This window comes from Tachysurus fulvidraco, chromosome 13, assembly GCF_022655615.1.
Source record: "Tachysurus fulvidraco isolate hzauxx_2018 chromosome 13, HZAU_PFXX_2.0, whole genome shotgun sequence".
NCBI lineage: Eukaryota > Metazoa > Chordata > Actinopteri > Siluriformes > Bagridae > Tachysurus > Tachysurus fulvidraco.
The window spans coordinates 10,780,468-10,807,159 of NC_062530.1; the positions used below are offsets into that span (position 1 = coordinate 10,780,468).

General features: G+C 39.8%; 1 protein-coding gene across 2 annotated transcripts in view; it reads left to right on the forward strand.

The window, feature by feature from the left end:
- rasa2 (RAS p21 protein activator 2) overlaps window positions 1–26,692 on the forward strand; it is a 44,176-nt gene that overhangs the window by 9,841 nt on the left and 7,643 nt on the right. For both annotated transcript variants that reach the window (XM_027132584.2, XM_027132583.2), the window contains exons 2-21: window positions 3,703–3,829; window positions 6,308–6,411; window positions 6,876–6,970; window positions 8,852–8,928; window positions 9,371–9,454; window positions 14,842–14,914; window positions 15,288–15,361; window positions 16,700–16,801; window positions 18,765–18,918; window positions 19,145–19,293; window positions 20,046–20,160; window positions 20,278–20,352; window positions 20,437–20,560; window positions 20,946–21,052; window positions 21,570–21,656; window positions 22,361–22,438; window positions 22,540–22,613; window positions 22,777–22,883; window positions 25,717–25,799; window positions 25,896–26,044. In XM_027132584.2, coding sequence (XP_026988385.1) covers window positions 3,703–3,829; window positions 6,308–6,411; window positions 6,876–6,970; window positions 8,852–8,928; window positions 9,371–9,454; window positions 14,842–14,914; window positions 15,288–15,361; window positions 16,700–16,801; window positions 18,765–18,918; window positions 19,145–19,293; window positions 20,046–20,160; window positions 20,278–20,352; window positions 20,437–20,560; window positions 20,946–21,052; window positions 21,570–21,656; window positions 22,361–22,438; window positions 22,540–22,613; window positions 22,777–22,883; window positions 25,717–25,799; window positions 25,896–26,044 — 2,038 coding nt within the window. The remainder of the gene's footprint in view (window positions 1–3,702; window positions 3,830–6,307; window positions 6,412–6,875; window positions 6,971–8,851; window positions 8,929–9,370; window positions 9,455–14,841; window positions 14,915–15,287; window positions 15,362–16,699; window positions 16,802–18,764; window positions 18,919–19,144; window positions 19,294–20,045; window positions 20,161–20,277; window positions 20,353–20,436; window positions 20,561–20,945; window positions 21,053–21,569; window positions 21,657–22,360; window positions 22,439–22,539; window positions 22,614–22,776; window positions 22,884–25,716; window positions 25,800–25,895; window positions 26,045–26,692) is intronic.

Below are 26,692 nucleotides of genomic sequence, written 5' to 3' on the forward strand. Positions count from 1 at the left end.
GTAGATCAGAATGAACTAGAGCACTCTGCTATAAGTGTGTGTGTGTGTGTGTGTGTATGTGTGTGTGTGTGTGTGTGTGTGTGTGTGTGTGTGTGTGTGTGTGTGTGTGTGTGTAACTTGTTTGTTCAGGCTTTGCCCTCTTGGTTTGCCTACACTTCCGTTGCTATGCATAAAGTGGCACATGTTCGTTTCCCTTTAGATCGCACCTGTGTATGTATGTGTGTGTGTGTGTGTGTGTGTGTGTGTGTGTGTGTGTGTGTGTGTGTGTGTGTGTGTGTGTGTGTGTGTGTAAGAGAAAGCGTGAGATAGGGAGTTAACTGCAGGGCTTTGGTTGCTGTCACACACTCCCTAAAGCTTTACATCTGAGAGATCAACTTCCTCTATACATGTATGACATCACACAATTAACAATGTCAAAGGTATGCACCGAGGAATGTTTTGTGTGTGAGTGTGTGCGTGTGTGTGTGTGTATGTGTGTGTATGTGTGTGTATGTGTATGCATGTTATCGCAGATTGGTTTCTCTTCTTGAATTACGTGGAATAGAGAACTGTGTTTGCACTGACAGAGGCATGAAGTGAAATTATGAAACTCTGTTATAACTGATGATGATGATGTGTGCGTGTGTGTGTGTGCGTGTGTGTGTGTGTGTGCGTGTGTGTGTGTGTGCGTGTGCGTGTGTGTGCGTGTGTGTGTGTGTGTGTGTGTGTGTGTTAGGGGTTGCCTAAACAAGTCAACCAGTATATTAGCTGCAGAATACTTTCACAAGTGGACTCTATAAAAGTCAAGTGTGAGTGGTGGCGGAAAACAGGTTAAAAAAAACAGCAAAACAGACAAAGACGTAAGCAGCTAATTGCTTTCTGACCAAAGGAAATCAAGTCTACAGTCAATTGCACAAGATTTTGCAGGGAGATCTCCTTAGCACTTTGATAAGTTTGGTGAGTGTGTGAAGGCGATATTCATCATACACTACATACACTAGATGTGAGATTCATAAAATCTCAATATATCATATTCACAATATACAATATTGTCAGTCATGATGAATACCGCATTTTCATACATTTTTTTATATGTACAATAAGTTGTATTCTTGAAGACATTTCCATTGAACCCGATATGTGTTACGATACATATCTTACTGCTAACAAAGTGACCACAAATACTCAACTTAGTGTCCAAGTTAGAAATCATACTGTATATTACATTACATCACATTACATTTATGGCATTTAGCAGACACCCTTATCCAGAGTGACTTACAACTGAGCAATTGAAGGTCAAGGGCTTTGCTCGGGGGCCCAGCAGTGGCAGCTTGGTCCTGGGGTACGAACCCATGACCTTCCGGTCAGTAGTCCAACACCTTAACCACTGAGCTACCACATCCCTTGAAACAGCAATATCTGTGTGTGTGAGTGTGTGTGTATATAGGTGTTAGTATTTGGAGTTATTAGTGTTTTAGAACTGGATTAGTATTTGTATATTTTATTTTTCAATCAATATACTCCATGAAAGTGTATGTATTAATTGCTTGTTTGTATATGTGTAATGTGTATGGAATAAGGATGATGTGTGATTGGGTTGTGTGTGTGTGTGTGTGTGTGTGTGTGTGTGTGTGTGTGTGTGTGTGTGTGTGTGTGTGTGTGTGTGTGTGTGTGTGTGTGCTTGTGTGCGCGTGTGCATGCATGTTTTTTCTGAATCAGTGTTTTGCTGGAAGTCGCAGTGCATCCTGGGAGGAAACAAATACTTCTCGCCTTTAACCACATCTTACACACAGTGCAGTTTGATACACACGTCTGTGCGCATACACAGACGTGCACACACGCACAGAATAAGAATATCTGACAATTTTGCCACATGAACTGCTTTTATGTGTCAAAATCTACTTTTATATAGCGAACCAAAAGGTTCCAGCGATTTTCTTTTTGGTTACTGTGGTTAAGATTAGGTTTAGGTTTAGGTTTTGATTTATATCCCAGGCTCGTTCTCTGGGATCAAACACAACATTGACTAGTATAAATATAAATCATTACATCATAATATCATTTTCTCCTCTGTGAAACTTTCTTGAAGCAAAGAAAATCAGGAGGAACTGACATCACTGGCAGAGAAATGTAAAACTTCCTATTCACTAAAAACACTCCTGTGTAGTGATCTATATACTCAGTATAATTATATCTGAGATTCAGTGTCCAGGTCCTCCTCTATCAGACGTGTGTAATTTGTGTGTACAAAACTAAATATGGAATTTATTAAAATCAAACGTCTGTTCAGATTTGTACGTACACCATCTTTGTTTATGTACAGCTTTGACTGTGTGTACACAAAGCTCTCAGGTGGAAAAATGTGTTTGCTTATAAATCCACCATCACTGTGTGATCTCATTCCTCTATAGCTATGGTGTTCTCGGTGCTGGTACACACTATAAAACACACAGCTAGTTCACTAGAACAGGGACAAAGAATCTCATCAAGCTTAAACACTGTTCAGGAAGTACAACAAGAAAAGAAAACCTGCAAGTCCAGGGATTTCGTAAAAGCTCAGTTGTTGTGTATCTGAACTTTCTGAGGTGACGTGATGCTTTGACAGAATCAACACATCCAGTGTGAACATCCTCAAAGTCTCAAGTTGATGCTAGGCTCATTTCTGTACACTTCCAGTCTTTTTCCACTGTGCGATAAATATGTTTTCTTTATTGCATTATAGTGGCATGTTAAAATCTCACTTTAAATGATGTGTATGAATTTTAATCAGTTACAGCGGGCATTCATTTGAATTCTTATGATGCAATATGTAATTTGTTTTAATGAATCTATCATAAATGCTTATGGAGGATGGATAGACATATGAATGGGTGTACAGATGGATGGATGGACTGATGGATGGATAGAAGGATGGACAGATTTATGGATAGACAGAGTGATGAATAGATGGTAGGTAGGTAGGTAGGTAGATAGATAGATAGATAGATAGATAGATAGATAGATAGATAGATAGATAGATAGATAGATAGATAGATAGATAGATAGATATGAAAAGATACAAAAAGATGATACAAAAAGATGATACAAAAATGATCAGAACTGTGGGTTCAATCAAGCCATGTTAGAGGCTCACAGGAAGTGAGGTACAGAGCGGGGAAACAGAAAATCTATTTGGTTGAACCACCAAGGGTTTTTTTTAAATGAGTGTATTGTATGTAAAAGTCACAATGTAAAAAGTCCAACAAAGTCACAATATTAAAACCACACAGCCTCTCCGAATGGTAATCAAATTAAAATCTCTGAGTTCCGAAAAAGGTGCTTTTGTTTGTGTGTTTGTTCTTTAGGAACTCTTTGTGGTCTTTGCCTACATGCCAGATATGAGTAATTGAGGACGTGTCTGTTTTTAAATGAACAGTGACCTGGAGGCTACACACAACTGGTTAAACTTCATTACTAACTTGTATTTGTGGCCTAAGTTAGGCCTTATATAAACAATGGTGGTTAACAAGGACCTTGATGAAACGTGTTAAATTGAATGCACATGACCTCTTGTGTCTAATATTTAAATGGAAAATGATGCATATTGGGAGGGGTCAAAAAAAACTAAAGAAGGTTTACCATTAATGATCTACAAATTTTTTTTGTTCATTGTGTGTGTGTGTGTGTGTGTGTGTGTGTGTGTGTGTGTGTGTGTGTGTGTGTGTGTGTGTGTGATATCAGGTGAAGGCCGGAACCTAGGTGTCGGTTCTGCATCGAATCGCATCCAGAACACTAGTATATTTTGCACCATCAGTCTGGACCAGGAGGAAGTGTTCCGCACTAAAGAAGTGTATGACAAAAGTTTGAGGTGAGACGTGTTTAGATAGACATTCTGTCTTTAATGGCTCTCTTGGTACACTGTGAGTGCCGCACACACACACACACACACACACACACACACACACACACACACACACACACACACATACACATACACACATACACATGCATGCAGAGTAAGTATATGAATGAATACCAGTTTACTGTGTAACAGAGTTATCTGGTTTTGTCATACAACTTCTGTATCTCTCTCTCTCTCTCTCTCTCTCTCTCTCTCTCTCTCTCTCTCTCTCTCTCTCTCTCTCTAAGTTTCTCACAGTCTCTGTCATTCTATCAGTGTTTCACAACAGTGTTGTTCTCCGTGCTCAGAGGATTGTGACTCAGGAAGTGTTTCCACCCACGCGTTCCTCTCTCTCTCTCATCTCTCTCTCTCTTTCTCTTTCTGCCTCTCTATCCATTTCTGAATCTCACTCTATATCACTCTTGTTCCCTTCGTTTCAGGCGGCTTTATCGGCACGGCCGACTGTCTCTGTATTAGTTATTCTCTTTTCTGTCTCTATCTGCCTCTGTGTCTTTTTGTGTCAGTCTTTCAAAATCTATCAGACTCTATTTCTCTCTCTTTCTCTCCCTCTCTCTCCCTCTCTCTAGTCTCTCTCTCTCTCTTTTTCTCTCTCTCTCTGTCTCCTTCTGTTTTGTGACTTGCTTTCTACGTTTGCTGCACAGTTTGAACCCTTTTCCACCTGTGGTGTGTGTGTGTGTTTTCACAAGTGCACGCATGCGTGCTGGACTGCGTGGGCTGTGAGTGTGTAATGTGTTGCATGTGTGTGTGGGCGGATGTTCGTTCTCGGCTGCAGTATGTGCTGAGGTATTCGACCACACTGACTCTATGCGAACACGGTCAATCTCCCTACACTCTAATCTGAATCCTTATTCTTGTTATCGTTGTTTACTGTATCTATCTATACAACAACATTTATAAACATTTTATATATATATATATATATATATATATATATATATATATATATACACACACACACACACACACACACACACACACACACACACACACACCCCACACCACACACACACAATGAGTACAGTAGTACTCCCACTGTAGTACCTTAGTACTTTTATCCCACTATATGGTTTCTTACTAGACAAAGAATGCACTAGACAAGGTGAATATAATATTTTCTACATTATATAGCAAGTAAAATACTGTTCTGAATTCAAACAGTCACTGTTACTTATCGTACAACTCAGGCTGGACTTAAATATAACAATATTAACGCCCCTATGATTCCCATGATATTCACTGTTGTTTATCACCGATTATATTGTACTACCAAACCTGCCAATCATTACACACTTGGCACAGGAGTCTTTTTCTACCCAGTAACATGAGAAATGAGCCAACTGACGTGTGAATCTGGAAGGATTTACACAGGTGTTATGAACTCTCCGATATTAACACTTCCTTGAAGCCACGTCCGCTTTCCTCAATCTCGCATGCCTTTGCATTGCACGTTAATTATACTTAATTTAGAGCGTTCCGCCTGGAGCGTTCCGTCTGGAGCGTTCCGTCTGGAGTGTTTTGTTTGGAGCGTTCCGTCTGGAGCGTTCCGCCTGGAGTGTTTTGTTTGGAGTTTCGCTTTAAGTGCAAACTGGTTGTTCTTGAGTAGCACCTAAATGGCCGTTTGATACTATTATGTAGACAGATGGCTGCATACAGTACTCATGGTCATGTAGACCTTGGCCTGGTCTTGTTACAGGTGTCATTACCCCAAATGGTCGGGTGATACTATTATTTAAATGGCGATCACCGTTACGTACACCCTTCATTCAGAGATGGTCCCTGATATTTCACTGCCACTTTAATGCCAAAATTGATTAAAGGTTATTCATTTAGAGTTCTAAACATATTCCTCTATAATATTTAAGCCTGTTTGGGAATGAGCTTGTTATGACACCATGCATCTCGGATCTGGATCGAGACAGTCTGTATTTTCTGACTTTAGGGTACAGTATATCATTTAGGATACAATTTCTGGCAGCTTGGCAGTGAAAGTAACCCAGAACCTTAACTTCAGAGCCTTGATTATAATCGTAGCTTTGTTTGTATGCATATTTATGTATAACAAAAACGAAAAAAATATTTTATTTGTGTAAAAAAAAAAATAGGACATATATTATTCTATCATAGAGTGTACAAGCACCTTTTTTACTGTATGTAGTGCATTTGGTTTGAGTGATTTCTGGAACTTCCTGCACCAAGAAAGACACACACACACACACACACACACACACACACACACACACACACACACACACACACACACACACACACACACACACACACACATGTGTTCACATACATTTGGAAAACAGTTGTCTTTCAGACTGGAAGACACATTATGTCGTTGTGCAGTAATGTTTCCTTTCTGGCTTGTGTGCTAAACATTAAGTGTTTGCATTGTGCTCATGTGCTGTCTTTCTGTTTCAGCCCATTTTATGGGGAAGATTTCTACTTTGAGATCCCAAGGCCGTTCCAGTGCCTGTCCTTCTATGCTTATGCCAAGACAATGTTTCAGAGGGAACTGACCATTGGTGAGTGCACACATCATATACATCAGCTATACACATAAATAGTAACAATATAGGTGTGAATTTCAGAATAACAGAATGAGTGTGTGCATTTCAATCACTTATTTACACACACGTGGTTTTTTTTTTTTGTCATAAATACTTTAAGAGCTAAAAGATTGTATCAGCGTATTGTACAACACTATGTACAATTCCTAGGATAGAGAGCTTACAGAAAACAACAAAGGATGCTGATTTAAAATATTAGCAACAACACGATGAAAATTCAACAACAAAGAGTCCAACAAAAAGTTGGAGTGAATCAGAATAGAAGGAGCACCAGAGCCATTTGCGCCAAGGACAAAATCATTTGTCAGATGAATGGTGCAGTAGGGGATCCTAGTTTGTGAGTTTTTTTTTTATTAAAATTTCATCAGCAGACTTTAAGATTCTAGTCTGTGTGTCTCTGTCTGTGTGTGCGTATATAGGAAAGGTGGCCCTCAGGAAGGAGGAGTTGTGTAATTACAGTGGGAAGGAGCACTGGTTTCCACTGCAGCCTGTGGATCCAAACTCAGAGGTGCAGGTAAAGTGTGTGTGTGGAATACCAAACAGAAAGTTTAGAATTTGAATTTCTGGATCAATAAAACTGCCACTGCTGGGCCCCTGAGCAAGGCCCTTAACCCTCAGTTGCTCACTTGTATATGTATGTGCCTGTGTGTATGCCTGTGTGTGTGTGCATGTGCGTGTGTGTGTATATTTATGTGTGGGGTTTTGTGTGTGTGTGTGTGTGTGTGTGTGTGTGTGTGTGTGTGTGTGTGTGTGTGTGTGACACTATAACCCTCAACCGCTTAGTTCAATAATTAAGTTAAATGTTACTCTGAATAAGGATGTCTGCCAAATGGCATAAATGTGAAACTATGCACATTTATGTAGTGATTGCAAAAATAATTGTCTGTGTTATATATATATATATATATATATATATATATATATATATATATATATATATATATATATATATATATATATAATCTAATAAATATGAATTTAGAATTAGGTGCATGATTGTAATTTGCATTCACGCTACATAAAATATTGAATGCTGGGGAAAAAAATTATTTTAAGTACTTAAAGTAGTGCTGGTTGTTTGATCAGAGGCAATTTAATTCAGTGAGTTTGTGAAATAACAAAAGAAAATGACACACAATCTCAGTATAAATACACATGTTCCTGAGCATGTTATAGAACTTGGCTAAAGAAGCAGCATCACGACAATCCAGGAATGGATAAATACAAGTCTGGAAAAGAAAGCTATGGAAAAGTAGCAATCAGAGTTTGGTTTATAAAATCATTCCACTGAGCAATATTAAATATGTGATTTTTGTATGGCACAACCTTGATGCTGCCTAGAGGAAGCGTTCCAGGAAAAGTCAGTGACTGGGTAAGGAGAGCATTAGTCAGAGACGCAACCAAGAGGCCAAGCATGTCTCTGAAGGTCCTAGAGAGATTCACAGCACAGATAGGAGAAGAGTGAGTTTACAAATAGGCAAATTGGACAACTTGGAAAAAGTTTCTCTGGTCTGATGAGGCTATGATCAGTTTGGGAGACAGATCCTGATTATCACATCCTGTGTGAAAAGCTTTTTAGGAGTCTAATGAGTGTGTAGTTTCACTGAGCGCTAGGTGAAGTAAGGCTTTACTACTTGACACAACCAACAATCGTCAAAATAGGAATTAGAAGACGGATTAAAAATGAAACTGTCTGCCTAAAATGCATACACACACACATGGTCTCGTTTACTTGTGCAGGGTTAATCGTTGGTACTCGTAGGTTGTAGACCGTCAGTTCACATCCTGGCTGTTCATCATCATGCCAAGAGCCAATCAGAATCAGACGCATGTGTGTGATGAGCTGGGGGAGTGCTGTTCTGCTCCATTTCCTTTGTGTGTGTAAAGAGTATTCTCTGTTTAGTACACACACTTCACCCTTCAGCAGCAACAAGGACAGAAAAAAGTCCTAGTCATAAAGAGCTGGTGTGCAAGGATGTGCACTGGCATGTATAAGTGTGTAGGCTAATAAACATGACGTGTAAATCCTGGCTCGTGTTAATTTTAGAGTTAATTTTAGAATTTTTAAACTTTGCTGTTTAGTACTACAGGTGTACTGGTGTAATTGGTGTACTGAGGAGAATAAAGGAAAGGCAGTGGGTATGATAGTATACTGACTTGTACTTTAGGTAGTTTAGTAAACATATTCTAACATAGGCAGCATTAGAAAATGACGGAATAAACAAGACACACAAGCAGCACACACATACTTGTAAAAAAGAATACAGTGGATTTCCTTTACTGAGATCAAGGATTAGTGACATTAACACAATAACACAACTATAATATACTCAGTGGAAATACCTAACAAAGATCTAATTAAGTGTGTGTGTGTGTGTGTGTTTTTATTTTTAAGGGCAAGGTTCATCTAGAGATGAAGCTTAATGAAGTGATCACAGATAACAGGCCTGTCTCTTTGAGCCTGCAGGTCAGGTGAGTCAGCATGTGTGTGTGAGAGATGGTGTTATGAAAGAGGAAGTGATGCCACCAAAACAGGAAGCTTGCTCTCCTCCTCCTGCTGCAATTGTGCTTCTGTTTTAGCTTTACGCTTAGTGCTTGTAACCCACACACAAATACACAAACTCAGTCTTTTCATTCTCAATATTTTTTTCTTTCTGTCTCTTTCTGTGTCACTTTGTCCATGTAAATGTCTCTGTCCTCTGTCCTCTCTCCTATATTCTATATTCTCACACAAAAACACACATAGCTTACAGGAAGTGATCTCATACATTTTTCACACCTCGTTATCACAGATTATAAAACAGTGCAGTTTGCTAGGCTTAGATAATGATTGTGTAATAACACTTACTGTGTGTGCTTATTTGTGCGTGCGTGCGTGTGTGTGTGCGTGTGTGTGATGTGTCTGTTTGTGTAGGATAATCGAGTGCCAGGGTTTACCGTTAATCAGTGGACAGTCCTGCGACTCTTACGCTTCTGTAACACTCATTGGCCCTGCAAGGTAATTTACACACGCATACACACACAAACACACACACACACACACACACACACACACACACACATTGCACTCCTCTCCAAAATTTGTATGGAATACATTTTTTTTAACAACTGGATTTAATATTTGCATAACATCTGTAGGTGCAGAATACAGTGCATCCGCTTCAATTTTTTCACATTTTATGTTAGTCTTATTCCAAAAGGGATTCAATTAATTATTTTTCTCAAAATTCTACAAATACCCCAAAATGACAACGTGAAAGAAGTTTGTTTGAAATCTTTGCAAATTTATTAGAAATTAAAAACAAAACAAATCACATGTAAGTATATGATATATATATATATATATATAAAAGTATTCACAGCCTTAATCGTGGTGGTCTCAGCATCATGCTGTGGGGAAGTTTTTCAGAGGCAGGAACTAGGAGACTAGTCAGGATTGAGGGAAAGATATACAGAGACATCCTTGATGCAAAACCTAAGAACTAAGGTTCATCTTCCAAAAGGACAATGACCCTAAGCACACAGCTAAGATAACAAAGGAGTAGCTACAGGACAACTCTATGAATGTCCTTGAGAGGCCCATCCAGAGCTCAGACTTAAACCTCATTGAACATCTCTGGAGAGATCTGAAAATGGCTGCACACTGACAATCCCCATCCTGCATAATGGAGACTGAGAGGTCCTGCAAAGAGGAATAGGAGAAACTGCCTAAAATTAGGTGTGCCAAGTTTGTAGCATCATACTCAAAAAGACTTGAGGCTGTAACTTCTGCCAAAGATGCATCAACAAAGTGTTGAGAAAAAGCCGTGAATACTTATGTACATGTGATTTTTTTTATTTTGTAATAAATTTGCAAATATTTCAAACAAACTTCTTTCACATTGTCATTATGGGGTACTGCTTGTACAATTTTGATGAAAATGATTAATTAAATCCATTTTGGAATATGGCTATAACAATGTAAGAAATGTGAAGCGCTGTGAATACATTCCAGATACACAGTATATTAAATGTCTCAGACATCCGGATCCTGGTATTTTTACCCATTCTTCTTGGCATAATTCTTTAGCTCTTTCTGATCGTTTGTCATCACAGATTTTCAGTCAGGTTGAGGTCTAGACTTTGACTCTAAGCCATTCTAACACATTCAATTTCTCCCCAACTGTGTAAACAAACTAACTCCATGTCTCAGACTGCATTACTGCGTACTGACAGTAACAGGTTTCCTATTACAGTGTGTGAATTTTAAAAGGCTTTCTAAACCTACTGAAAGGTCTGTACCACATTACTGGATTTTAGAAATGCAAATATTTTTGAATGTACAGTGAGGATTTTCAGTTTGGTTGACAGATCGTACCTTGATCTTTAAGTTTATCAGTCTGTTTAACACATCTGTGCATGAAATCGATAAACATCACAGTTTGACTCAAAACCGGATGGATAGGGAGGTTTCAGTTCTGATGTGCCATCTAGTGGAAGCTGTATTTACTCCTCCAGATGTGCATAAGTGAGCAAAGCCGCTTGTGTAGCACCTCTGTGCAAATGTGTGCATGTTGAAAGTGAATTATTTTTTCACTTTTCAGAATATTGGAAGATGAAACTTAACCCAGGTCTTTTGGAACATGTTTTCTTTTAGGATTTCCTTGTATTTGGTGTCACCCAACTTTCACTCTGTTCTGACCATTTTCCCAGGTTGTTAATGAAAACACAGTGCTGCGGTTACATTTACATTGACGTTCCAGCACTTGGCAAGTGCTCTTACCCAGAGTGATGTACAAAAGTGCTTTGAAGTATCTATTAATGAATACATCAACAATGCTACCAGCACCATGCTGGAGGAGGTAGTAGTGCTACTGTGTCATTAGTCTAGCATCAGGAGGTTCGTAAGGACTGAAAATTGTAATTGCTCTAATGGAGTAGTCATGTCTTGTTGGAGCAGCAAAAGGATTTGAGACAACCATATAGACTGTGGACTAGAGATATATAGTTGTGTTTTCATGTTTCCTCATGGTAACACAAGGGCAAACATGCTAAACACTAAGCCACCATGCCCTTATGCTGAGATCAAGGAAGATTAAAATAGATATCTCCTGTGCCTTAGCACGAAATCCTAGGTCATTGTTTAGTATTTTTCGCACAAGTACTAGGACTGAATGCGTTCATAGTTATTTAGTGTAGTATCAAACATTGCTAAAGCTACAAATGACTAAAAAACATAAGTCGACTGAGAAAAACTAGTTTTGAACTTGAGTTACTGGATGTAGCCTTGACAATTCTGTAAGAGTAAATTACAGTCAGTGTTAAAAGTCTGGTTGGAATTGGCGTGAAATTGTACGTCAAAAGACAAACATAAGCGTGAAAATAAACGAAGCAAAGTGTCAAATATTATGCAAACGTATTCAGAATAGATGGAGTGTTTGTTTTTGTTCCATATGCAGAGAGGTGGTGATTTCCAGCAACATTAGCAACAGCAACCAAAAGCGAGTAGATGTGGGCATGTCCAGCGACGCTACAGAGCAACTATAACTTTAGGCAAATACGGGGCATCTTGGTGCAGTGAAAACTAAAGTCTGTGGAGCTCACTCTCCTTTTGCATCTCGTATGATATGATGCAAATATACATTAGCATTTTAGATACAAAAGCCAAATCTCACGATTTCATTCATGAAAACTTGCTGCAATGAGTTGCTCCTAGTCACGAAATTCTAAGAAATTTCTTAGAAATGTGGGCTTTTACCCTTTAGGTTAAGGAGAAGGCCGTAGTAAAATTATTAGTAAATATTAGTAAATATTAGTATTTTCAACGGATCTTAACACTTATAAAGAGCCCATAGGGTTACATTTTAGGAGTAGACTGGAGGACTTTTATTTATTTATTTATTTATTTATTTATTTATTTATTTATTTATTTATTTATTTATTTTTATTGGTCGGTTATTCTGATGTACATAAATATACTGATACAGTCTCAAGTATACAATAACGAACAATTAAAAGTGGACGATCAGGTAGAAAAGACAGCACAGTCAGGCAAATAACAAAATGTACACTATAACAGAGGATCAAGAGAGGTTGTTAATGTGGCAGCAGAGAGGTTTCCATATCTGACAAAAATCATTAGACTTTTGATGTGTATCATAAGTAAGTTTCTCAAGTGGAAGTAATATAGACATTTGAGACAACCACATTTTGAAGGGAGGTACCTGAGGAGATGACCACAGTAACAATATACATTTCTTTGCCGTGTAAACCAAATTTAAAAACAGTTGCCTTGTGTGGAAGTCAAACACATTTGAAGTCTCAATTCCACTATACAGCAGATACAATTCCAAAGAGAAACAAGATTTCAACTTAAAGAGCCTTTGTAAAAAATGATGTACTTTATTCCAAAAAGAAAAGATTTTGTCACAATACCAGAAACAGTGAAGGAATGTTCCTTTGTGTTTCTTGCAATTAAAACCGAGATTTCTTAATCTCGGTTTTTAATCCCTTTCTTAAACGTGAAGGTGTAAGGTAAACTCTATTAAAAAATCTGTAGTTGAGTTCGTGAATCCCCAAAGAAGTACACTTAGGAACAAATTGTTACATACGGCGGACCAATCTGTATTGGTAATTCCTTGACCTGTCTTTTTCCCTCAATTTTTTCAAGCTCTCTAAGGAGGATGTACACGAATCAACCAAAGCATTATCTATTAGGACTTTTAACTTTTAAGAAGTTTCTTTACCAGAGAAGAAAATGGCCAAAAGGTGAATAGGGAGAAGAAATGTATTGTATACAATCTTTAATAATGATAGTGAGTTAATAAAATGATACAGATTAGATTGTGAAGGGATTATTTTTGTGATCAATCAAATTAGAGGTAACATCTCTGACACGGCGCAGAAATTACACATATATAGATATGTTATGGCATTTAGAAAAAAGCTAAAATCTCGGAAACAGAGCCGAAATGTCAAAGCGGCAGAAATGATATAAATATGGCACTATGACATTTCTGCGCTGTGACGGAGAGATTCACATTTACATAAGATTTTTTACATTTCTAATAAGTAATGTTTTGTTTTTACTTTGTTTTATTTGTTAATTCTTATTTTATTTATTCTGAATTATTAATTAGAACACTATTATACTATACTAAGAATATTATTACTTTAAGAAAAAAAAATGTTTGCGGGTGCTACGGGGAGCTTTGTTCTTCCTTGGGAATGCGAAAGCACCTGCTAACCCCTCTCTGGCAATGCCTATGGCCCTGATCGTCAAGTGGAATCCTAGTTGTTACACCCGTTGAGAAAAACGTTATTACTATGACAACCGATATTAGGAACGCCTGCTTGGCGACTTGAAATCCAGTGCCAAAATGTCTGTTTGTATGAATGTAGCATTACCGACCAGCTGGTTTATTTATTTTTCCTCTAATTTGTTGGGAAGCTTTTACAGCTGATAATCAGCCAAATTAGCTTCAGTTTGTATCAAAGCCAAGTTGAGAAGTTGGGCAGGAACATTCCTGATGGCTAACACGAGTTGCTAATAAGTGATGATATTTCACGTACATTAGACTCTGTTTGTTTAGTTTTAGATTTGCTTGCCTGACCTCTGGTAAATGTTTTAGCTAGTGTGTCCATGCTGAACACTTTTATTGTAGTATTTAACGCTACACCTATATTTTTGGCTTGTGTAATAAACACAGAGTGTTATTTAAACACAGAGTATATTTATTTTATATATATATATATATATATATATATATATATATATATATATATATATATATATATATATATATATTAGATAGTTAGCTTGTTGTATTAAAGTTATTATATTTTTGTAATAGTGAGCAGTTATGGATATGAAGGTTGTGTCTTAAACTGAATGCTGCTGGACTTAATAGTATGTCTCTCATATATTGCTACACCCTAAAACACACACACAACCACACACACACACACACACACACACACACACACTTGTGTATATATACTTAAGCAGAAGGTGACTGATGATGTCTCCCACTTGCTGCCGTGTTTACACTCGTTACAGACAGAGATGACACTTTCCATAACATACAGAGTTAGTGCCAGTTATGCAGTTATGCAGGTGTGTGTGTGTGTGTGTGTGTGTGTGTGTGTGTGTGTGTGTGTGTGTGTGTGTGTGTGTGTGTGTGTGTGTGTGTGTGTGTTTGTGTTTATGGAAACTATGCAGGTAGTTTTTATGTAAAGCTTGCGGAAAGCTGTGTAACAGACGTGTCATAAATAAATCCTAAATACATGCCGTGACCTACATTACAGTCTCACTTCACCTTCCTGTGTGTCTCTCCGTGTCTCACTCTCTCTCTCTTATTCTCTTTCTGTCTTCCTCTGTCTCTTTGTCTGTAATTGTATATGCAGGTCAGATCAGAGGAAGACGAAGGTGAAGAAGAAAACCAGCGACCCTCACTTTGATGAGACAGTTTATTTTGAGGTATACAGACATACACAGTGTTTCTTGTCTTATCTTTATGTAGTGTAATAATCATGTCACAACTTATTTTGGCCAAAACTTGCAGAGTCTTTTATCATTTTGAAAATTGGCAAGTCTCTCTGAGCTTGCTTGATTTTCCGTTGATTTCTGCAATCACAAAGTCGTGAAATCCTGTAGGGACTGACTGAACATTAGAAAGAATGTTAGTAAGAGTGAATTTCAGCTAATGCTGAGTTCATGTCATCATGTTAAGTGTTGTGTGTGAGCTGTTTGGTACTCAGTATCTGTGCTGAACACACACTCAGTGGAAGTACACACTTATTAGATCCTTAATACACACTCATTATCATTATACCTGTGTTTGTGGGTGCAGGTTTCCAGGCCAAGCAACTACAACAGGAAGAATTTCCAGGTAGAGGATGAGGATATCGAGAAACTGGAGATCAAGTGAGTTCATCTTTTCATTTTTACACACCTGACTGTAACTTTTCCTAAAGCTTTCAGTTATAATCACTAAACAAACGAATTAACTAGCTAAATAACTGGCCAGCAATGGATTTTTTTACCATTTATTTCACACACACACACACACACACACACACACACACACACACACACACACACACACACACACTATCTACATTTACTGTATGCCCTTACAATACATACAGATTATTTTTACCAACTCATAAAGTCTGACCAGTGTACTCTGTATTGGTCAGCCGGTAAACCACTAGCGGAACATGTTACACAAATAAATTCAGTCATTTTGTTTCCATCAGAAATCATGCTCAAATGAATTTAATAGAGAGAGCTTCAGTTAAGCCAATTAGTGCGGTGATGATTACGAGCAAATATAATCAACAAAGAAAGCAAAATCAGAACAGCTTTGTTGAACAACTTTTTATTAAGAGGCAGTATTATAATTTGTGTAGGATTTATATATCACTGGTGAACTATTGAGTCAGACAAGGTCAAGGTCACAGCAAGGTCACATGTCTGAAATAGTTGTGTTTTTTCCAATATCTTTCTATAAGTGTGTTTTAAGAGTATTTGTGGTTTATACTCGAGTAACAAGAAATACAGGATTTGTTGGCAGCTCAGACATCTCTGTCAGTGCTGCAGGCCTCGAGATTTAGTTGTTTAGATGTTTTTGCACGTTGCGATGTCTAGACACTACCAAGCCAACTAAAATCACTTTGTTTCAAAAAAGTGAAGAGATTAACATACAGTTACTACTGTAGTTACTTGCGGTTGTGTAGAGAACACATGTACATGTAATGACATAAGTTCACCTGTTTTGTCTGGAAAGAATTGACCATTAGTCACATTTCCTAACTTTCCAGCTAATTACATTTCCCTTCTGTGCTTGCTCAGAGTCAGACAGTTGTTCACAAGAGGACAATAACACCGACAGTGTTACTTCTGTCTCTGTGTAGGAATGAAAGCAAATTCTGCAGCTAAATCCAGCCAGTTGGTGTTAAACTGACAGGGAAAAAATACTGATTATACTCTTTCTCTCTCTCTCACACACTCTCTTACTCTCTCTTTCTGTTTTGTGTTGTTTTGGATGCAGTGTTTTAGTGTGCAGTTCTTAAATTTGTTCAGGTGGTATTTTGGGACGGCTAAAGGTTTTCCGACTGAGGTTTAGATTAGGGTTTGTTTTAGGTTTAGGCATAACATCAGTGGAGTAGTGATAAAACAAGTATAGTAAGACGTGTGTGTGTTTGTGTGAGAGAAAACTCAGCTTGTTTCTCTCTCTCTCTTTCTCTCTTTGTCTCACAGGGTGGAGTTATGGAATAATGGGAATCTGGCTCAGGATGTGTTTCTGGGTGAAACAAGAGTGTCAGTGAAGATCCTGAGAAGTGACCTAGTACACAAAGCTTGGTAAGAACACACATACCCAAACACACACACACACACACACACACACACACACACAAAACAGTCACATTGTGGAATATGCATTAGAAGTGCAGTGCGGAAACGAGTGAGCTCCGTTCATGACCAGATGAAGGTGCATGATAAAATCCAATCAGCTCACAGCTGCTCTTATCAGCCCAACCAGTCAGCTCTCAGCTTATCTGTTCAATCACCCGGATTCAGCAATACACTCTTTGTGAATGGACATAATATTTGTATTTGTGTGTGCGTGTGTGTTTTGGGGCAGACTCTTCCGGCTTCTGTCCTCTGTGTCCTCAAGCCACTTTAAACATAGAGCCTGCTGGTAGTGTTTTGTAAATAGTGTGTGTGTGTGTGTGTGTGTGTGTGTGTGTGTGTGTGTGTGTGTGTGTGTGTGTGTGTCTGTGTGTCTGTGTGTGTGTCTGTGTGTGTGTCTGTGTGTGTGTCTGTGTGTGTGTGTGTGTGTGTGTGTGTGTGTGTGTGTGTGTGTGTGTGCGCTTGTGTTTGAGAGAGCAAGATAGTGATAAGAGAACTTGTTGATATGGATCTACAGTACATGTTTTGAATGAGGCCATTGAGTCTGGTGCATGGTTAAAGCTGTATGGAGGCAGCAGAGAACACACACACACACACACACACACACACACAGAATATAATATAAAAGTTGCACTTCCGTTCTGAGTGTGCATGCGATTGCATGTGTGTGTTGAAAGATAATTGCCACTATCTATGAAAGTTGTGTAGAAATTGAGAAATTTTAGTTGCACTGAATGTTCAAATAAATTTTCATCTGAATCATGTAACTGTGCTACAGCATTAAAATCAGCATGAGGATTTGATTCAAGATCAAATGATGAAGCATATTGGCTTTCTTCCCAACAGTCCCTTATGTAACGGTTACACACATTTTTGCATGCCCCACTCCTCCTCATATACATCTCATTTACACAAAAGTCACGCTAGTTTATGCAGGTGTTGTGATAGCGAGTTAACAAAAGGGAAGCACTTAGCGACCTACAGTTAGCCAGGATCCAAGGGAAGAAACGGAGACATTGCAGTGATCCTTTGTTAGATGCTGCTTTTTTGTATCTTTAAAAATCACACAAACTGTTGACACAAAGTGAAACTTAAATCAACCACAGCTCATGGTGCCAAATTTAGATTTCACAGCACTTGGTGAAGTTATACAAAGATGTAGGTGAACAAACATACAGCTCTCTTCATGTGAATGGTGTTTGATTTTTGTCACACTAATGACTGAAAAGGGGATTTTACATACTACGTGTGAGACAGGCCCTGGTTAAAGGTTGATTGGGTGCATTTATTTTAAAATATATATTAGTATTATTTGTCAATAATAACGTCTTCCTAGCATCATTCAGTTGCGACTTTGTCTCTACTTACCATGATTGAGGGCATCTTCCAAGGTGACACTAGACTGTTTCATATTCGTATAAAAATTCAAAAATGCAGTTATAATAACACAAAGGGTTCCTTTTTTACAACAAAGCAGAACAATATATTTGAAGGTATAAATTCTACATCCATGTTGGTGCATCTTTCCTAAAGGGTGCCAATAATTCTGGCGGGCACTTACAGTGTAGGGTATTTACACTCTATATACTGCATATTTTATTATATTGATTTTAATTACTTAGCTGTAACGCTAAATCAAACGTTTTATCTGGAGCAGCTGCAGTTTGATTGGCTGGGAGGGTCAGAACAGCTGCAGTCTGATTGGCTGGGAGTGTCAGAACAGCTGCAGTCTGATTGGCTGGAAGATTTAGAGCAGCTGCAGTCTGATTGGTTGGGAGAATTGGACAAGCTGCAGTCTGATTGGCTGGCAGGATCAGAACAGCTGAATGCTTTAATTGTTTAATATATAGATTGAGAATAATTAATAATGATGATGAAGTTTTAAAATGAAACATGTTGTGTATGCATGCAGGTATCTGCTCCAGCCAAGAGGTAATGGTGTGAAGTGTAAGCCTGATGATCTCGGTTCTTTGCGTTTGAACGTGTGTTACATTGAGGACAATGTGCTACCGTCCAACTGCTACGTTAAACTGAGAAACCTGCTGCTCAAATCACCCGACGTACAGGTAACACACCTACACACATAGCACACCTGCTACACTGACTGATAGAATCCAGTAAAGCAAGGCTGTCTTTAAGTCCTGTTCTTTTTTATTTCAAAGCACACAGAGTAATTTATTCTGGATTTAAAGGATCTAAACTGTAAAAAGGATTTTGCTCCATGTCTCTTGAAAAGAATTATCATCTCTCTCTCTCTCTCCCCCTCACTCTCTTTCTTCTCTGTGCATGTAGTCGATCTCAGCATCTGCTGCTCATATCCTGGGCGACGTGTGTAGAGATCGATCCGAAGCCTCACTGCCTTTAGTGCGACTTTTACTGCATCACAACAGACTGCTGCCTTTTCTCATGGCCACTGCTGCCTTAGAGCTGGAGAACACACAGTGAGACGCAAGCACACACATGTTTATTCTTAGGCATCCCGTCTGTTAACGATTCTATAATTACAATTACACTGTACAAAATTGACATTTTACAGTAATTTACTGGCAAAGAGTTATTAACAAAATGTGTAGTATTATAACCTTAACACATAATCCAGTACACTTACTCACCTGAACACACTTAATCTGGAAGTTAGAGATCTTGCTCACTGACCCAATCATAGCAGTTTGGCAGTGCTAGGATTTGAAGCCATCCCTCTGCTCTGTAATCTCGTGCCTTAGCCACCGAGCCAACTAGCTTGATTTGTTTTTAACACTTCTACCCTGAAAAACTAGTGAATGAAGCAATGACTTACTCATAATACCTAATACGGCACTCACTGGGGCCACCTACTGGTGTAGAGAAGTAACTTACAGAAAGTGTCAGTGAATGAATCTTTTTGGTGAAAGGAAACTAAAGATTCGACTCACTGGGATGGTATGGAATGACCACTGTTAGATTGTGACCCCATGGTAAAGAAATGGTTTTATATAATGTGTTTTAAATTGTATTTTAGATTATGTAAAAAAACTAAACAAAACGTATGAGCCATTTATGTTATATGTATGAGCCATTAATATTATTTTGTAAACAAACTCTGTGTTGTGGCAGACAGCACAAGTTGTAGCCAGAGTAAGAGCTTAATTCTTAGCACACTGAGTGACACACTGCATGTGCATCTCAAACTCCCATTATCTTGTTCCTCTTGCAGAGAGGCGAACACCATCTTCCGTGGGAATTGTATGGCCACGCGCTGTATCGATGATACAATGAAAATGGTGGGAAGAAATTATCTAAACATCACACTGAAGCCTGTGCTGGATGAGGTAATGGCCACCGGAGGGTGGTGCCTTTGCATCGGACTAATTCAAAATACAGTTTACATTCATCTTAACCTTCCTTTTATTTATTTATTCATTTATGTATTCATTTATTTATTTCAGATTTGTGAATCCAATAAAACGTGTGAAATCGATCCAATTAAACTGAAGGAAGGAGATAACGTAGAGGTCAACAAGGTTAGCACTAAAACATCCTCACAGTCTCATGTACACACTTTATTATATACTCTGAAATTTCTTTGTGTGTGTGTGTGTGTGTAGGAGAACCTGCAGCTTTATGTTCAGAAAGTAGTCTTGTCCATTACTGAGTCAAGTGCAAGCTGTCCACCTCTGATGTGTGACATATTTCGATCCCTACGACAGCTCGCCACTGACCGTTTTCCCAGTGAGTCACGGACGGACACACACACACACACACACACACACACACACACACACACACACACACACACACACACACACACACACACACACAAACAAACAAACACACACAAACACAATACATATGTATTGAAAAGGGCTAGGCAGTAAACTGTAGAATAATAACTTAATCAGTTACAGCACAATTCACTGCACTGACTTGTACTGAATAATCAAAGCGTATTTAATCTTTTCTAAAACAAAGTAGTTAAGACATTTTTCAAATGTATTGTAGACTGTCTGGATATGTAACGCACAACTCTCTCTCTCTCTCTCTCTCTCTCTCTCTCTCCTTTTCATTGCCCTCTCTCTGTCTTTCTCTTTGTTTCACTGTCACTTTTTCGGTGTAGGTGACCCTCATGTTCAGTATTCTGCAGTGAGCAGTTTTGTGTTCCTGAGGTTTTTTGCTGTAGCTGTTCTTTCTCCACACACTTTCCAGCTCCGGCCACACCATCCAGTAAGGTTTTTTTTTATGGCACATTTTCCCAGAGCAACTTACATTTATCTTCTTTGGTACAAGTGAGCAGTTTCATGTCATGGTCCCGGGTTTCAGACTTGCAGCCACCTGATTAGTAGTCCAACATCCTAACCACTGAGCTACCACATCCTTTTCCTCATCACTATGACTCACTGTTCTACACACAAACATGTCTAACATACGCTCTGATATACTCTCATGTGACCTACATGAAGGTTTGTACTGTTGCAGGCAAATTGTGACTATGTGTTCGTTAAATTACGTTCACGATAGAAAATCCTGAACACCGAACACTGATACACTAGCAGTATCAGTATCCTCTGTTTTTATAAGATATTGTCAGGTTTTGAACTTTGGATAAGCCATTGTTTCCCCAAAAAACATCATTTATACCTTAATTGTTTGCACTGTAGTACATTTGTTAGTACTCGAGAATAATCAGAGATACCTCATGCTTTCCCTGTGGGTTAACATAAATATGTTCTCTCTCTTTAAGGATCCAGAGGTTTCGAGAACTCTCACACTCATCTCTAAAACTATCCAGACTCTGGGCAGCTGGAGCAGCTTGTCTAAAAGTAAAATGGTACGTATGCACACCTATCAGTTCTCCACATCTGCACGGGTCCGCCTACACTTTACAGCATACTGATATGTATTATGGGCGTATTATTTAGAAAAAAAGTCTTTCCGATGTCTACATGCATTTTGTCCGAATGTCTCCTTTAATGCAAAGCAATTGAGGTGAGTTGTGGGGAACTGCTATGTAAGCTTCAATCTCTCGCTTGGGATAATGGCAGGGGGAAGTGTAGAGATGTCTGTAGGAAGGCAGAACAAGAATAACGAATTAGATTAAGCTTATTTTGTAGGAAGCAAAAATAAACACATTCATGCACAAGGGCTGAGCAGAGATATTATGTTACTATAAAATATATGCAGAGAGTTACAACTATAGTAACTTACTATAACGAGGGTCTAGGATTTCAGACAGTTGGTTGACAGACTAGATGCAATTTAAGATTGATGCTTTTTCTTGAATTGTGCATTCTGTACACTTTCGGTTCTCATGGGTCAGATTTGGCCGCAAATAAACTGGTAGAAACTGGCGTGCTCAGGCATGGTGTGCTCGATGTGACTCATCGGTCACTGATTAACAAGATGCTAAACTAGACTGCTTCAGTGTGGGTGTCCAGAAACGCTGTTTTAGAAGCAGTACACAGGAAATTTTGTAAGGATCTTTATGTGCCTCATGCTCACTGATGTGTGTGCGTGTGTGTGTTTTGCCCACAGTCGAGCTTCAAAGAGACCTACATGTGTGATTTTATCAAATTATTCCTGGAAGATAAATTTATAGAGAAAGTGAAGAAGGTGAGACTTATCCCACATCCCCTTTAACCCCTTGTGAGTTTGTGCATGTGTGGGTATGTGTGTGTGTGCATGGGTGTCTCATTTGTCTTCTCACTCTCTAGTTTTTAGATGACATCTCATCCAATGTGTGTAAAAGCGCCAGCGGCGTGGAAGATTCGGTCGTGCTGAAAGAGGGGTGAAGCACGAATTATACACTTTCAAACTCATCTCACAGGATTATAAGTGTGATTACTGGGTGAAAACATTTTGTGTGTGTGTGTGTGTGTGTGTGTGTGTGTGTGTGTGTGTGTGTGTGTGTGTGTGTGTGTGTGTGTGTGTGTGTGTGTGTGTGTGTTTAGAGAGGTCCACAAGCGAGCCCAAGGTAGAAAGCGTCTAGGGAAGAAGAACTTTAAGAAGCGCTGGTTGAGAGTGACCAATCGAGAGCTGTCATACCATAAACAAAAAGGTGATCTCACACACACACACACACACACACACACACACACACACACACACACACACACACACACACAATATACATACGACTAAGTGCTAGGACATTGCACAAAATCATTAACTTATACATTCACACATCAGAAACTAAACTGTCTCACATCACATGCTTTATACAGTTTATTTTTACTTTTTATTTATTTGTTTGTTTATTTATTTATTTTAATTGTGCATCTTAGGGCTGTATTGATCCAGTATTGTTTGTAGACATGCAAATATACAAATAAGAAGGTTAGTCTAGGGTTTATGGACCTACAGTGTGAAATGCAGTGTTTGTGTGTGTTCTAGTGTAAAGCAGTGTGTGTGTTCTAGTGTAGAGCAGTGTGTGTGTTCTAGTGTAGAGCAGTGTGTGTGTGTTCTAGTGTAGAGCAGTGTGTGTGTTCTAGTGTAGAGCAGTGTGTGTGTTCTAGTGTAGAGCAATGTGTGTGTGTTCTAGTGTAGAGCAGTGTGTGTGTGTTCTAGTGTAGAGCAGTGTGTGTGTGTTCTAGTGTAGAGCAGTGTGTGTGTGTTCTAGTGTAGAGCAGTGTGTGTGTGTTCTAGTGTAGAGCAGTGTGTGTGTGTTCTAGTGTAGAGCAGTGTGTGTGTGTTCTAGTGTAGAGCAGTGTGTGTGTGTTCTAGTGTAGAGCAGTGTGTGTGTGTTCTAGTGTAGAGCAGTGTGTGTGTGTTCTAGTGTAGAGCAGTGTGTGTGTGTTCTAGTGTAGAGCAGTGTGTGTGTTCTAGTGTAAAGCAGTGTGTGTGTTCTAGTGTAGAGCAGTGTATGTGTTCTAGTGTAAAGCAGTGTGTGTGTTCTAGTGTAGAGCAGTGTGTGTGTGTTCTAGTGTAGAGCAGTGTGTGTGTTCTAGTGTAGAGCAGTGTGTGTGTGTTCTAGTGTAGAGCAGTGTGTGTGTGTTCTAGTGTAGAGCAGTGTGTGTGTGTTCTAGTGTAGAGCAGTGTGTGTGTTCTAGTGTAGAGCTGTGTGTGTGTTCTAGTGTAGAGCAGTGTGTGTGTTCTAGTGTAGAGCAGTGTGTGTGTTCTAGTGTAGAGCAGTGTGTGTGTTCTAGTGTAGAGCAGTGTGTGTGTTCTAGTGTAGAGCAGTGTGTGTGTGTTCTAGTGTAGAGCAGTGTGTGTGTGTTCTAGTGTAGAGCTGTGTGTGTGTTCTAGTGTAGAGCAGTGTGTGTGTTCTAGTGTAGAGCAGTGTGTGTGTTCTAGTGTAGAGCAGTGTGTGTGTGTGCTCTAGTGTAGAGCAGTGTGTGTGTGTGCTCTAGTGTAGAGCAGTGTGTGTGTGTGCTCTAGTGTAGAGCTGTGTGTGTGTGCTCTAGTGTAGAGCTGTGTGTGTGTGTTCTAGTGTAGAGCAGTGTGTGTGTGTTCTAGTGTAGAGCAGTGTGTGTGTTCTAGTGTAGAGCAGTGTGTGTGTTCTAGTGTAGAGCAGTGTGTGTGTGTGTGTTCTAGTGTAGAGCAGTGTGTGTGTGTGTGTTCTAGTGTAGAGCAGTGTGTGTGTTCTAGTGTAGAGCAGTGTGTGTGTTCTAGTGTAGAGCAGTGTGTGTGTTCTAGTGTAGAGCAGTGTGTGTGTGTGCTCTAGTGTAGAGCAGTGTGTGTGTGTGCTCTAGTGTAGAGCAGTGTGTGTGTTCTAGTGTAGAGCAGTGTGTGTGTGTGTTCTAGTGTAGAGCAGTGTGTGTGTGTGTTCTAGTGTAGAGCAGTGTGTGTGTGTGTGTTCTAGTGTAGAGCAGTGTGTGTGTGTTCTAGTGTAGAGCAGTGTGTGTGTTCTAGTGTAGAGCAGTGTGTGTGTTCTAGTGTAGAGCAGTGTATGTGTTCTAGTGTAGAGCAGTGTGTGTTCTAGTGTAGAGCAGTGTATGTGTTCTAGTGTAAAGCAGTGTGTGTGTTCTAGTGTAGAGCAGTGTGTGTGTGTTCTAGTGTAGAGCAGTGTGTGTGTTCTAGTGTAGAGCAGTGTGTGTGTTCTAGTGTAGAGCAGTGTGTGTGTGTGTTCTAGTGTAGAGCAGTGTGTGTGTGTTCTAGTGTAGAGCAGTGTGTGTGTGTTCTAGTGTAGAGCAGTGTGTGTGTGTTCTAGTGTAGAGCAGTGTGTGTGTTCTAGTGTAGAGCAGTGTGTGTGTTCTAGTGTAGAGCAGTGTGTGTGTGTTCTAGTGTAGAGCAGTGTGTGTGTGTTCTAGTGTAGAGCAGTGTGTGTGTGTTCTAGTGTAGAGCAGTGTGTGTGTTCTAGTGTAGAGCAGTGTGTGTGTTCTAGTGTAGAGCAGTGTGTGTGTGTTCTAGTGTAGAGCAGTGTGTGTGTTCTAGTGTAGAGCTGTGTGTGTGTGTGTGTTCTAGTGTAGAGCAGTGTGTGTGTGTGTGTGTGTGTGTGTGTGTGTGCTCTAGTGTAGAGCAGTGTGTGTGTTCTAGTGTAGAGCTGTGTGTGTGTTCTAGTGTAGAGCTGTGTGTGTGTTCTAGTGTAGAGCTGTGTGTGTGTGGTCTAGTGTAGAGCAGTGTGTGGTGTGTTCTAGTGTAGAGTAGTGTGTGTGTGTGTTCTGGTGTAGAGTAGTGTGTGTGTGTGTTCTAGTGTAGAGTAGTGTGTGTGTGTGTTCTAGTGTAGAGTAGTGTGTGTGTGTGTGTTCTGGTGTAGAGTAGTGTGTGTGTGTTCTCTTGTGTGCATTTACTCTAGTGTTTTTACTCTAGTGTAGTACAGCTGTGTGTGTTGATGGTGCTGCATATTATATTAAAGTTGTACTTATCTATCAATTTATCTGTTTTGTGTGTGTGTGTGTGTGTGTGTGTGTGTGTGTGTGTGTGTGTGTGTGTGTGTGTGTGTGTGTGTGCAGGGAAAGGTCCACTGTGTGTGATTCCTGTAAACAGCATTACAAGAGTAGAAAAACTGGATGAAAGCACCTTCAACCGCAAAAACGTGAGCTGCGTCTTTCCTTCCCGTTATGCCTGTTAGAGCAGTGTAACAAACCTGTCTGTCTGCCTGTCTCACTCTTTATACCTGTCTCCTTCTCAGATGTTCCAGGTGGTCTACAGTGAGAAGCCCCTCTATGTTCAGGCAGGGAACTGTGTTGAGGCGAGCGAGTGGATCGATGTGCTGACTCAGCTCATCCGCTGCAACACTGACCGACTCGGTGTGTTCCAGCCAGCTGTCAGCATCAGAGAGTATGTGTACACGCAAAGACCCACACAACACACACACACGCACAGACCCACACAACACACACACGCACAGACCCACACAACACACACACGCACAGACCCACACAACACACACACGCACAGACCCACACAACACACACACGCACAGACCCACACAACACACACACGCACAGACCCACACAACACACACACACGCACAGACCCACACAACACACACACGCACAGACCCACACAACACACACACGCACAGACCCACACAACACACACACGCACAGACCCACACAACACACACACACGCACAGACCCACACAACACACACACGCACAGACCCACACAACACACACACACGCACAGACCCACACAACACACACACACGCACAGACCCACACAACACACACACACGCACAGACCCACACAACACACACACGCACAGACCCACACAACACACACACACGCACAGACCCACACAACACACACACACGCACAGACCCACACAACACACACACAGACCCACACAACACACACACACACACAGACCCACACAACACACACACGCACAGACCCACACAACACACACACACACACAGACCCACACAACACACACACGCACAGACCCACACAACACACACACACGCACAGACCCACACAACA